This window comes from Nyctereutes procyonoides, unplaced genomic scaffold, assembly GCF_905146905.1.
Source record: "Nyctereutes procyonoides isolate TBG_1078 unplaced genomic scaffold, NYPRO_anot_genome, whole genome shotgun sequence".
NCBI lineage: Eukaryota > Metazoa > Chordata > Mammalia > Carnivora > Canidae > Nyctereutes > Nyctereutes procyonoides.
In genome coordinates, this window is record NW_026575139.1 from 31,110,666 (window position 1) to 31,124,848 (window position 14,183).

Genomic DNA, 14,183 nt, shown 5'->3' on the forward strand with positions numbered 1-14,183 from the left:
AGGATTTTCTTGATTCCAAATGACAGAAGCCTTAACTCAGGCTAGCTGGAGTTAAAAAGGAATAGTGACTTCCTTGTTAAAGTGAAGCACTCAGGCCAGAGAAGGCCTAGTAAAGTTACTTAAATTCTTTGGATGAGAAGCAGATGGAAATGTCAGGCCATCAGTCAAAAGATTTCACTTTCCCTTTATTTGTAGATAAGTGCATTGCCAAATGACTGACTAGGACCTGCCATTTCCAAGCCCTTCCCACAGGGGGAGCCTTCAGTTGTGCTGGGCATGTTTCCCTGGGAATTGGGAATTGGGGCTTTGTTCTGGCCCAGCTGACACCGTAGGGACCACCAAGTGACTTTGCAATCAGGGGCAGGCAATGTTTGACCCCCTCATTACACTAACTTTAGATGCTCTGGCCTGGCTATTTCTCAAACTTGTTTTTTTTTTTTTTTTTTAATATTTTATTTATTTATTTATTTATTTATTCATGAGAGAGAGAGAGAGAGAGAGAGAGAGAGAGAGAGAGAGGCAGAGACACAGGCAGAGGGAGAAGCAGGCTCCATGCAGGGAGCCTGATGTGGGACTCAATCTCTGGTCTCCAAGATCAGGCCCTGGGCTGAAGGCGGCTCTAAACCGCTGAGCCACCGGGCTGCCCTGTTTGTTTTTAAGTAAGCTCCATACCCAGCATGGACCCCAATGTGGGGCTTGAACTAGAGCCCGAGATTAAGGCCTGAGCTGAGATCAAGAGTTGGGCACCTAACTGAATGAGCCACTCAGGCGCCCCTCAAACTTGCTTTTTTAGCTTACTCCTCCCTCAGGGTCTTTTCAGTTACAGTTCTCTCTTCCTGGAGTGCTTTTCCCAAAGCTCTTTGAAAGGCTTCTTTGCATCATCCTGATCTATTCCCAAGTGCCACTGTTAGGTTTTCTTTTAATGATTGGCGGAGAAAATTAAAGACAGCAGAGCCAGGGGGTAGGTTCGAGAGTGCTTTAATGGGGAGTACTCCCGAGGTTCGGTGTACTCGGCAAGGTTCGGTGACTTGGAGAGGAGGCCCAAGTCAGGGAAGTCGCCCCCAGGCAAACCACAGGGGCAGGATGGGGGCGGGGCGGCATTCCGATTAGGGCCAGGGTTACAGGTCTTTGTAAACTGAGTTAGGTAGGGCGGCAAGGCGGCGTTATTGGGAGGCTGCTGGCCTCTGATGGGCCATTTTGAGGTCCCCAGTCTCACCAGCCCAACAGCCACCTCCTTAGAGAAGCTTAAGGCTTGCCCTCCAGCATCCAGTTTCTCTGTCCTCACCAGGCCTTTCTCCTTCTTTGTGGCCAACTGTCAGACATTACAGTGTGTCAACTAGCTTCTTTATTTTCTGTCTCCCCACAGAGCTGCAGGCTCCAAGGGGGCAGGAACACTGTCTGGTTCACACTCAGTTCAGCGTGTGGCCTTCAGCAGGTGCTCCACAAATATTTGTTGACCACTGGAATGCAACACCTTGAATAAACAAATCAGCCTCAACAGGACTTCTTGGACTAGGTCTCTGGTTGTTTAGAAATCTCTGGGGTGGCTTGGCTGTAGAAAGCTGTGAAAAGCAGGGCACTGGTTGTCATTTGGGGGGCCCAGGCTTATCCTCCAAAAGTCCCAGTGGACTTCTTTCTGCTTCCACTGGTGAGGCTACAAAGAGGCAGGGGTTCCCAGGGCTCCAAAGGTATGGGGTGGTGAGGGAACCTGTGAGACACCCTAAGGACATGGGCAGTAATAGGGAGAGCCTGGATAAATAAATTTCTGGTCACTTAGTCCGTGAGGCTGCAAGGCTGCTGTCTGTCCCTTTCTAGCTGACAGGAGGAGCCTTGCTGGTCTCATGTGACCAGGATTCCAGGGCCCCTCAGCTGCTGCCTGATGGGATCTGCATAAGGGATTATTGATGAAGGGGAGGTGAGGCGGCTCTTTACTGTAACACATGCCTTGCTCTGGGACGGCAGCCAGGCAGCTAATTAGAGAGCCCAGCAGCTGTCCAGCCTTTCAGGCAGCAAGCAGCAGCTACCCTGTGCCAGGGGGTGGGATGGGGGGGTAAGGGAAGGGGCTGGGGTCAGAGACCACCCTCCAAGGTGTAGGGGATGGGTGGTCTGGGTTTGTTCAGAAGGGGACATTGAGGAAAGCACATAAAGTAAGAGGGGCTGGATGGGGAGAAGGAAGGAAGGAGAGGAGGGTGACAGGACAGAGAGTGGTCTGCAGGTGAGACAGAAAACAGAGTGCTGAGATGTCTGGCTGGCAGAGAAACCCAGATTCCAAGGAACCCAGATCCCCAAATGAGGGGACAGGGTGTGGAAGGACAGGGTCAAATGGAGTGTGTGGACACTCTGTCTCCTGTCTCCAGCAACCTTACCTCTGCCAGTCAGGCCCGAGGCCCTGGGTCTCCTTGCTTCCCAAGGGAGCTGAGCAGACACAGCCTTTCCCCTGGGGCATTTGGAATTCCTGTTGCATGTGTACTTTAGCATGGGAAGTTGCTGAACCCACTTGCATTTCAGGACTGGTCTTACTACAGGACAAGTGAAAGCCGTGGTTCATGGTTCGGGGGCATGTGGGAAGAACCAGGGCCCTTTGAGCTCCCCCAGTGGGTTTTTGGGGCATTTTCTCTTTACTCTGTGGGCACCTGGGGTGGGGAAGGTTTGGGGAAGAGGAGAGAGGGAGAGGGAAGAAGGGATGGTGTTTTCCTGCCTTTTCCTGCCTCCAATCTCATAGATTCTGAGCCATGGAGACAGAGACGGAGACCAGACAGACAGGACGGACAGGGTGGAGAGGGGGTAGGTTTGGTTGTTAGGTCCTGGCCAGAGAAGTAGAGATTGAATCCCGCAAGCCCAGCTTACCCTAAATAGTTATAGGGGAGGGGAGAGAATGATGCAGGAGCTGCTGGTTAAACCTCTTTGGAAATGAATGCTATGCACATGAAAACTGGATGTGCCTTTGGAGAGTGCCAGCACATTGTAAAAATAACAGAATAGGCATTGTTATTCTCTGACCTGAGCCTGAACTTGGCCCCTTGCCCACGTAGGAGCCTGCACTTTCTCCCAGGATGCGTGGGACGCTTGGTTCCTGCCCCCAGCCTTCTTCGTGTGACATGTCTTCTGTATTGCCCAGACCCAAGGCACCCACTCGTCTGTTCTCACCTCTTGGTCTAGGAGATGGCTCTTGGAGGTGGGAGAAAGAGAGTGAGCATCCTCCTTTCTTCCCTCATTTGCAGAGACAGCCCTGCCACTGTAAACCAACATTTATGGTGCTTTGTGGGAGACTGGCCTTTCATGACGGTGGCCTCGAAATTAAGAGAAGAATACGAGATGTCGCTGTTTAGTTAATAACACTGGATAGTGCAATCACCCAAGAATTAAGCTGGGCCCTTCTGGAGCTTGCTTGTCCATCCATCCAAAAGAAATTCCTTGGTCCTGAGGAATTCACCATGTGAAGGGGGAAACAGAGAATAATAACTTTTTTTTTGACAATAATAACTTTGAGATGGGACATTATGTTTCAGGATAAGGATATTCAAAGTCCTGTGGCCACATTAGTGATGCAGTGAGGCCTTAGGAGGATGGCATCACAAAGGAATGAGGAGGGAGCTGGGTCTCACAGGAGCACCTGGGCATGTTGATGAAGCTGGATGGACAGACTCAGGGCTGTATGTTTACAAATAAGCAGCTTACAGAACAGGACTAAGTAGATTATAGTGAATGAAAAGTGCATGCAGAGGCATGGGAAGCAGCTCGAAGGCACGCTGTATGGAGAAAGGGCGGACTCTGGAGCCCAAGGATCAGGTTTTGAGTCAAATATGTAGATTTGGCCTAATCTCTTAATGTCCCAAGATTCAGAGTTTTCATCTCTAAAATGGGGCTGGGGGGTGGGGTGGGCGGTGATGATTCCTGCCCTCCCTGCAGGAGTCTTGAGAGAATCGTGAGAGAGGATATACTCAAAAAAGTCTTAAGTTCTGCCCACGTTAGTTGCTATAAGGGCTCTTCACACATTCATGTTCTCCAGAAACTTAGAGCTCAGGCCCTGCACTCCACAAAGTAGCCTCATGCCATTTACACCAGGGACTTCCTCTAGGGGACCAGGGAGTGTCAGAGGGGGTTGGGGACAGCTCGTGCACATAGAGACAGGTGGGACTCCTGCTAGACTATCGCCTCCTCATCCAGCCCCCACCAGCTCCCTGGCGGAAAGAGCCTGCAGACCAGGAAGCAGGACGCGTCCTGTGCCAGGCCCATCTCGGAAGGGAGCCTGTTCTGACCGCAGCGGCTTCATCTGCCAGGGGGGCACTTCAGCCAGCAGCAGCCTCCTGGGCTGACTGCAGCAACCAGCAGGCTGTGCTATGAGGATGTGGACGTTGGTTTCTCTTTCTCTTTTGTCTTATGTTTGCTGATGCAGCCTGCTTAGGGCTCAGGGAAGGGGAAGTGCCGTGGGTGGGATTGAACTCCCCAGGCACAGGTCATGGTGGTGCTGGGGGTAGAGGGGTTGTCGGACATGCCCCATCAAAGCCCTTTCCTCCAGGTAATGGGTATATGCCAGGCAGGCTGGGAGAAGGGGGAGGATGGACAGGTGGGGCAGGTGGAGGCTCCTGTGTGCGGAGGAGCCTGAGAGGGCTGAGCCGAGCAGGGCAGCCTGCTGCACTCTGCTCTCGTCCTTGTCTCAGTGCGGAGGCCCCTGGAGCGGGGGTGGCGGGTGTGGGTGCACACCCTCCCAGGCCACAAGCATATAAGGATACAGTGAATTTTGGTTCCAACTCCTACCCTTTCACTTCTCCGACTCCCCTGCTGCCTCCAAAGGGCAGAGGCAGAGTCACTCCAGCTCAGAGAGCCTGGGAGGTAGGGGGAGGGGGAAGCCGGCTGTGGGCACCAGCTCAGGTGGCACCTCCACGGATGACCCTGCTTGGCCATCCACATAGCAGGGGGCGGGGGGATGGTGCCAGCTTCCACCTCATCCTGCTGTAGGGGCGCGCTGGACCTGAGCTCTGTCCTCAGGCTCATGCAGATGGGGCTGCATCCAAGGGGTTTTCAGAGAAGCTGCAGGATCTTCACATTAAAATCAGGATCTTTATCAAATGGTCGACTCTTAGGGATATATTAAAAATGTGTATGTGGCCAGGGGCACCCTAACATCAGGTTTGTATCAGCTTGTAGCCGGTTATTGATGCTCATAGGAAGGGCCTTAACAAGAATAGTGGTAAAATAAAGTGGGATATAAGGGTGGTGGGATTGTGGGGAGGGGGTCTTGCATACATTTTGTTGGGGTGCTCATTTTCCTGCGTATGGTTGTGCTTGACTCCCCAAATGCTACAACAAATGTCCTGTGCTGTCTGCATTCTGTGAGGTTCTTGACCGCCCTTGAGAACAGATGTAGGCACTGCAGGGCGAAGGTGCAAGTGTAATTTGAAGCTAAATGAGAAAGGCACTGGAGTCTAAAATTATACCCCCTCTCAGATTTACAAATGTGTACACATTTACTCACAGGGCAAGAAGCCCTAAGTCCTAGCCCCATGTGTGAATCTCCTGGGACCCATCCCAGGCTGTCATCGCTGGATTAACCAGACCTGAGCAAACAGGACAGCATAAAGGAGGTAGTAGGTTCCAAGAGAGGAGCCCAGTGGGCGGGGTGGGATGACTGCCTGGTGCTGAGCCCGGAGCCTAGGCAATTGTAGTGTTTGCCTTGATGCTGCCTCTCCCACTGGCCTGGTGGCTCAGAGCTGGGGCAGTATAAAGTAATGAACACCTGCTCTTTTATTCCCAGGGACACATGGAAGCCTCCAGCCTACCAGCCAAGGATCAGCTGAGCCCTGGGGCTGATGCTTGCCTACACTGCTGAGAATGGCACCAAGGCCCAGCCAGGCACCAGGACAAAGGTTAACCCGGGACACTCCTGGACAGTGATCCTGATGTCTGTTCTGAGCCGTGCACTTAAAGGTCTGACAAGTGAGTATGTTATAGGCCTTTGTCTATGCTGGTGAGACAGGGAAGGCCGGTGATCCCTGGGGTTTCCAGTTCTGAGCCTGTGTTCTGTCCGAGGGCCTGTCACAGGGCTATAGTTCTGGATAGGAACAGAGTGCCCAGCAGTTTCAGGTCATGCCACATGCTGGAGCCATCTTATAGCCACATGGCCTCTAAAATATGGGCCAGACCCAGATTGGCTGACGTGAGTGATGTCAGACACCCAGCACATGGGAGAAGATGTCTTCCTAAATTCTCTTTCTTATCTGTAGGCTCATGGATGCTTTGGGCCTCAGGCTTTACCCTTGTGTAGTGAGAACTACCTCATCTGGGATTCTAGAGCCATTGAGTGGCTCACATTGGCCTTGGGTAGAGCATCCAGGGCACTGGGAGGCACAGGATTTGTGGTGCTTTAACCTCCATGAAAGTGGCCACCAAGAAAGAGGACAAAGTCTTCTGCTGCTTTTGGCCTGTTGAGGGTCTCCTCCTAAGTCCAGACAAGCTGTGTGTAGAGCGAGAACCCCCTGACCTTTCTTTCTGGTCTTGACCTCTGGCTTTTCCTTGATGGTGCTTTAAAAAATGATGATTGGCCGCTTTCCCAAGCTCCAGAGGCCTGTCTAGTCTAAAGACTGTTGTCGGTCTCATGCAGACAGTCCCACTGTGGGTCAGGGAGAGAACTCCCCTGAAACACAAGGCAGGGAGGGAGAGCTGGTGCTCTTGCAGTCCGGACAGAACAGGCTGTTTGGGAGCTGCTGGGCTGGTCCATGGGAGCCCAGAGCCTTAGATTCCATGCAGGAGCTTGCAGGGAAAGAAAAGGGGAACTAGGGATTTCTCAGCTTTAGGTAGATCTTGCCATTTGACAGATTTTTGTTTTGTTTTGTTTAAGATTTTATTTATTTACTTAACAGAGAGAGAGAGAAAGCACACAAGCAGAGGGAGAAGCAGGCTCCCCGCTGAGCAGAGAGCTCAATGTGGGGCTTCATCCCAGGACCTGAGCCGAAGGCAGAGACATTCACCCAACTGAGCTCCCCAGGGGCCCCAGTCAGTTGACAGTTAAAAACTCAGGGCTGGCATCTATTTCTTCTCTCAGCCTAGGCTTGCAAAATCAGTTTGTGGTTGGAGGGCCTTGCAGGAAGCATGTGTTTGAGTTGGTTTGTAGCCAGGGTGGTGTGTACCTGAACTGCGGGAGTCAGGGGGAGGAACAGAGATGACCACAGAGGCCAGGGCAGCAACACGGTGACTCAGACCAGAGACTACTCTCCATATAATGCAGAATTCCCCAGGGCAGCCAACAATATCGGTCTTAAGACTGCTGTACCCTTTGGCCCAGTGATCCCACTTCTAGAGATACTCATTAAGAAATCTTTCTTTAAGAAATAGTCCCAGAGATCCCTGGGTGGCGCAGCGGTTTGGTGCCTGCCTTTGGCCCAGGGCGCGATCCTGGAGACCCGGGATCGAATCCCATGTCAGGCTCCTGGTGCATTGAGCCTGCTTCTCCCTCTGCCTATGTCTCTGCCTCTCTCTCTCTCTGTGTGACTATCATAAATAAATAAAAATTAAAAAAAAAAAGAAAGAAATAGTCCCAGAGAAGAAAAGGACTGAATACTTTTGTTACAGGCATAAAAAAGATACTTCTTGTGGTGTCATGGTAATATTGGGAATGGGAAACAATTGCCCTCTCTCTACTGAATACCTGGTTAAGGAAATTATAGTTTTCCACCTGGTGGAGTATCACAGCACCATTGTAATAGTGAGAATATAGGCAATATAGCAACTTGGAAAAATTATTATGATATACTAAGTGAAAATGTCAGGTTACACAATAAGTACATTAAGGTAACTTGTAAAATAAACACATAAGAGAGATTGCCAGGGAAAAATGATAGTGGTGGCTAGCCTGGTGGGATTATGAATTCCTTTTCTATGATACATGGATTTGCTTCCTGTAAAACTGAATGTAATCTGAATGAATACACAACATACCATTAATAGTGACTTTCTCTAAGATGTAGGGTGATGTGGGACTTTTAATCTCTAGGCCATTCCTTTCTGTGATATTTAAATTTTAGGTGTGAACACATGTGACTTTTATAATTGGGGAAAAATAATAAGGATGTTTAAAAATATTAGAACTGAAATCTTAAAAAGACTGTATTTCCCAAGAAAGAGAAGAGAGGAAGGCTGAGGCAGCTAGTTGTTTATCCCTGCCCTCATCAGTGTTTATACCTGCCCTGTGTGGGCCCATCCATGCATTCATTTGTTCATTCATTCATGACACAGGTATTAGTTAAGTTTTATTGCCAGGCACTGTTGTAGGCACTGGGCATCCAGTACTGAACGAAACAGAGCCTAGTGGAGCGTTGTTCTAACTGGGGGAGGTAGACAACAAAGGAGTAGCAAAATAGCAGAAAGTGAAAGCGGTATGAGAACTGAAACAGGATGATGTCAGTGCTGGGGAGGCTATTTTGGATTGGAGACTAGAGAAGGTTTCAGGGGTGACAGTTGAGCTGAAATCTGAATAACAATAGAGAGGCAGCTGCGTGAGGTCTGGGAAGAGCCTTGTGGACAACACACAGGATGCCCAGCCTGAGGCCCCCATCCACCACGGGGTGCCCATCCCTGCCTGAGCCCTTGTGAACCTCTGTGCCAAGCTGACTCTGTTCTCCAAGTCCGATTGCCCCATCATGCCTGCCAGCTAGGATTTGCTTAGCATCTGAGGCCTTCTAAAATCCTCCCCAGGCTGCTGCCTTGTGTGGAGTGGTCTGCTGCTGTTCCAGGCACTGGGTTTTTCTGGGCAGTGTGATGCTGGTCACTGCTCTTGGCTGGTATTTGCATGGCTGGGTTGGGCCATCTGAGATGTCCAGCCACACGGGCGTGGGCTGGCAGTCAGGAAAACTCTGGGTAATGTGTGTCCTCGTAAAAGGTCTTTGAATGGCACGTGCCTTGAGGCCCTCAGAGGTGGCTGCCACTATGGTCCTCTGAGAGTCAGCTATGACTCTGGAGGATCGTCAGTTGGATCTTACCAGAACTTGGCCTTAGACCAGAACTTGGCCTCTCAGAATGTGCTGGAAGCCTTCAATTGCTCTGACACCAGTTCTGAGCTTCACTAATGATCTATCTAGATGCCCACATCCTTCTTGCTTCTTATTGCCTCTCCATATACCATTCTAGCCTTTCAGAAGTAGAAACTCAGAAAATGGTGTCGCCCACCGAGGAGCCTGTAGTCAGCTTCAAGGGCAATGCAGTGTGCTGAGAAGGATCTGGAGCCAGACTTGCTGGCTTTGAATCTGAGTTCTGCCTTTTATAGCTGTAATTATTTAGCTTTCTCTTTCTCAATTGCCCTATCTATAAAATAGGCTTGAGTATTATGTGAGTTAATACATGGTAAGTGTAGAGAAGAGTGCCTGATTAGTCCTGTGACATGGGAGGTGGAGGGAGGACCATCCCAGGGGAATTTCCTGGGGGATGCCCATAGCAAGGAAGGGTGGAACTCTATGGCATCTGGGTTAGCCAGTGACCACAGGTATTTAGCTCCACTTGCTTCCCTTTTGGTCCTGGAGCAAGCCCATGTGTTCTTCCCACGCCACCCCACCCTCAACTTGACAACCACAGAGGATGCTCAGGATGGTTTCAGACCTTGCATCTTTCACCCAGATGTTAGGGCAGCTGCCCACTCCTCTTTGATTCCACTCACTCTGAGCACAGAGCCTGCCAGGGAACTGAACTCAGCGTCCCCCACTGCCTTGTTCTCAGGGGCCCCCCAGGGGAGCTATGTAGCTCCCCAGGTGGCACCTGGAAATGAAGAAGTAAATGAGATGAAAGAGGAAGTCCTGCCTAGTCTGCATGGAAGAGGAATCCCAATTTTCTAGCAAGATCCTCCTCTGGACAGAAATTCCCAGAGTCATTGTGTTGTGGCACCTTAGCTCCCTGGAATAAGATGGGAGTTTGGGGTAAAACCAAAGGCAGTCATCTCCTTTGGTTTTGCCTCCAGCCTATCTTGGACTTTTATGGCATTCTCTTTGTCCCTCTCAACTTGCTCTCCTCTCTTTCTCAGGAATAGCTCAGCAGGTTCCAGGAGCTGGGGAGATACTCTTAGGGAGTAAGACTGAACTCCTCCCCTGCAAAGCACCTATAAGCTGTCCCCTTAAAGGGGCAGTGCCCTGCTCTGTCAAGTTACCTTGAGTTCCGGCCCTTTACTGGTTCACAGGCCCTTTTATCAACAAGTAGACTCTTATACTTGGGTGCTGTTCCCCAGTATCCTGCTTGCAAAACCATCCTCAGCTCTCCAAATTCTTTTCTCCTGTTTCTATCCTTGCCCGTGCTCTCCCCTTTACTTCACTTTGAGTTTTGTTTCCCCGGCTGTCCTGTCTCTGTGCCACGGTCCTCAGGATGGTTGTGTCTGTCACCAGGAGAAAGAGAGGCCAACGTCCAGTGAGCTGCTGGTTCTTCCTGATGCAGGCCTTCGCAGGGCTTTGGTCCCAGTGCTGAGCCAGGAGGTACTGGGAGAGTCTGGGGCAAAGGGGTTTAGGTGGGGGGAGGATGGGGGTCTGTTGGGCCAGCAGAGGGTGGGGGAGCTTGTCCTAACTCAACGTTTAAGCACTCTTGCAAGTATTAACAATGGGTTCAGGGAGTGGAGTTTTGAAAACCCAGTCAAACCAACACTGCCCCGAATGTTAGTGCCTGTGCCACCACAGTGTGAGTGGCCACCCCAGCTGATGACACTGTCTCATATCCCTTTTCTCTGTCTTCACCCCCATCTCCTGGCCCCAGTCAGGACTTCCAGCTTCCCTGTTTGTCTCGTGTGGAGTAGGAGTGTTCTTCTGGCACAATCCCTCGGACGTGGCCTGACCTTGCCTAGGTATGCTTCCCCTCTGCCTACTCCTGTTCTTCGAAGTATGGAAGATTCCAGAAATGGAATCTCTCCTTGGGCTCACCCTGTTCTTTTGCCCCCATCTTCTCTTCTGTTCAACGGCTTGCCCTCCTTCACCCTTTAACAGCTGCTCCTTCCATCTTACTTCTGCTCGAAGGGTTTGGAAGTCCAGCTCTTCCAAATCATCTGCTCTGGGGGATGGGGGAGGGGGAGGCGTGACCGGAGCCCCTGAGTTGTTACTGGCTGGGACATCCTTGACCATGTCTAAAGATGAGTTCATGAGGCAAGGAGAGCAGGGTTTTAAAGTCAGCATTAAGGTGGGGGCAGACCTGAGAAATCCACTAGTTTTGTTAGGCTGCTGCATCTGATGAACAGGGAGCCCTTTCCCCTGGCTGCTGTGGGCCAGAGGAGTCAGAGCTGGGCGGCAGGTAGAGTGGTCTCCAGGCCACCACAGCCCCACCTACCTCCAGTTATGGTTCTTCTTCATTCTCAGTGAGTTTCCCTGGAGCCTGGGTCTGTTCTCTCCCACTCTGGAAGGCTAACAACCTATTGGAGTTGCAGGATAAAATGATGGTGTGAGAAGGTGTGCAAGGAACACTAGCCCTTTCATTTCACCCTTCTTGTCAAGCCTGGACCTCAGAGAGTTAGTTCTGAGACCCCCCCCTCCCCCCATTAAAACTCCTGAGCTGCACAAAAGCTGGAAGCTCACCTTGCCTCTCCTCAGCTCAGTCTTTGTTCTCCCATGGGCTGTGTGGGCGATTATTGGTTTCACAAGGTTGCTTGGCTGCTGGGTTGTGCTCTGGGTGGAGGTGAAGACCTGACCTGCTTGGCAAGGAAGGTTGCCCAACAGCTACTAAAAGCAGGGGCAGAATGACCCTGCCTCAGGTAGGAAGTGGCACTCAGAGCTGGAGAAGCCGACCAGGAAGCCTAGCTCTGTGGCAGAAGTGACAGCCACCTTTTCCTGAGCATTTGCTGTAATCTTAGTAGTGTCTATCTATTAGCTCATTCATCCTTACAATACCCCCAAAAGTAGTTACTCCTATTATTCTCTCTTTCCCTATAAGAAAACCGAGGCACAGAAATGTCAGGGAACATGCCCTACATCCCACAGGTGAAGGGTACCAGGAAATTGGAAAGGAAAGGGCAAGGGGGAGACCAGGAAGTTAGGATCTGGGGCCCCCGGGCTTAACCACTTCATGCTATTTAAACCATGAATCATGGTTTATTGTTGGTGATGGCTCAGGAGGGAGGAACCCACGTGAACTTTATAGGACATCAGGTTTCCTGAGGTTCATTTGCTTGGCGAGTTTGTTGAACATCTTCTATATACAAGGCACAAAGATAATGAATACGTGGTCATAAAACAAATGTTTCTAAGATAAAATTTTATTTTTATAAAAATGTATACCTATTTGTTAGACATTTTAGATTACACAGAGAGAAGCTTAAAGAAGGAAATAAAAATCACTTGTGATGTCACCATTCAGAGATGATTATGATTAGTTTTTTTGTACATTTACCTGAATGTATGCTTTTAGAAAATCAAAATCATGTTAGTTATTCAGTTTTGAATGCTGCTTTTTTTCCCTCTTAACATTATATTAGATATCCATCAAGCAGCCATTTAGTGCAAAGTGCAGTGCTAACTGTTGTCACAGAAGTGAACTGGGTCCAGAGGTAGACGAATGAGGCAGTGGAGGAGGAGCTGAGCCTTGAAGGAAGATTATGGGTCATGGGCCAAGGGTTGGGGGGTGGTGGTGGCAGTAGCAGCTCAGAAGGGCACCTCAGGTAGCAAAAGCAGTAAGATCTGAGGCAGAAGTGTCTCACAAAGGGCTTTGCCAGCCATCCCTGGGGGCTCAAGCCTCACTGTGTAGGTGGATAAAGATACACTAATGGGCCTTACTTGGGGAGTAGCATCAGATTTGTGTTTTAGAAAGACAGCTATTTCCATTTATTCTTTCTTAGTGATAGCTGAATTGGAAAGGAAAAGGCAAGATGGGAGACCAGCTGGCAGATGATTGGGGGCATCCAGGTGAGTGATGGTGACAGCTTGAAGCAGAGCAGCAGCAGTGAGAAAGGGGATCAAGAAGAAAAGATGATTTCAAAGATATTTAAGTGGTAGTAAGGATAGGAGGTAATGGCTGACTTGGCAGCTTTGCCATATGACTTGCTTTGACAAATAAGATGTGGGCATAACTTAACCAGAGTTATGAAAAGTGTGGTGCAGTAGGGCTTGCTTGTCCCTGTGCCTCTGTGCTTGCCGTAAGAAAGCATGCCAGGGATGAGAGACAAGTGAATTGGAGCCACCCCAGGTAAGGATAGGACACAGGCCCCAGATGACCAGCAGTCTCATGATTGAGGCCAGCCAAGATCCACCAACCCAGAGATGTGCAAGCTGTAATAATAAATGAGAGTTGATTTAAGAGTTGAGTTTTGAAATGCTTTGCTATGTAGCAATTACGAACTGATTGAGAAATGTCTTTTTTAGTTGAATGCTGTGTGCCAGGCACTGTTCTAGGCACTGGGGATGTGGTGCTGAACCAGACAGACAAAGTCCTTATTCTCAGGGAGCTCATGTTCGGGTAAGGATGTAGCAGAGAAAGCTGGAATGACCTCAGGGCCTCTGGCTGCTAGCTAAGTACAGAGTGGGGTCGCAGGAGGAAGACAAGTTTTGGGGGAAAGATGAGTTTGATTTAGGAAAGGAGTTGGAAATGTCTATAGGATGCTTAGGGGGAGGTGTTCAGGAAGGAGTGGGATACATAGGTGTAGAACATGGGAAAGATGTCTGGATGGGGACTGGAAGTTACCAACATAATAAAAAAATAAGGAAATCATCTGGACCGGAGAGAGACAGAGTAAGTGCTGTGGCTATTCAGGGGAGGAAGAGAGGCCTGCAGCAGTGGGGATGAAGACAATTTTATTCTGAAGGTCACCTGGAAGTTGGGTTTGTACTTGTGGATGGTGAGAGGAGAAAGGCATAGGAAACACTCAGATAGGGGATCCCTGGGTGGCGCAGCGGCTGCCTTTGGCCCAGGGCGTGATCCTGGAGACCCGGGATCGAATCCCACGTCGGGCTCCCGGTGCATGGAGTCTGTTTCTCCCTCTGCCTGTGTCTCTGCCTCTCTCTCTGTGTGTGACTATCATAAATAAAAATAAATAAATAAAAAATAAAATAAAAATAAAATAAAATAAAAATTAAAAAAAAAAAAAAAAAAAAAAAGGAAACACTCAGATAGGATTTGCAGAGGCAGGAGGGAAGCCCAGGAGAGCCAACCTGTGAGAATAAGGCTGAAAAAGGAAGCTGGAGTGAGATCCTAGAGAGTCTTAGGTCCCAGTTGGGAAATGGGGGGGGGGGGCCACT

At 49.9% G+C, this 14,183-nt stretch overlaps 1 protein-coding gene across 10 annotated transcripts in view; it reads left to right on the forward strand.

Moving 5' to 3' along the window:
- The window catches only part of TMEM229B (transmembrane protein 229B), a 40,669-nt gene that overhangs the window by 20,223 nt on the left and 6,263 nt on the right, over positions 1-14,183 (forward strand). For 5 of the 10 annotated variants that reach the window (XM_055303814.1, XM_055303815.1, XM_055303812.1 and 2 more), the window contains 4 exons: positions 5,756-5,937; positions 10,362-10,448; positions 10,723-10,810; positions 12,788-12,854. In XM_055303814.1, the coding sequence (XP_055159789.1) occupies positions 12,837-12,854 (18 nt within the window). In that variant the 5' untranslated portion in view covers positions 5,756-5,937; positions 10,362-10,448; positions 10,723-10,810; positions 12,788-12,836. Of the gene's footprint in view, positions 1-5,755; positions 5,938-10,340; positions 10,449-10,722; positions 10,811-12,787; positions 12,855-14,183 lie in introns of all 10 variants that reach the window. The other 5 variants (XM_055303820.1, XM_055303819.1, XM_055303822.1 and 2 more) reach the window with 3 other exon arrangements.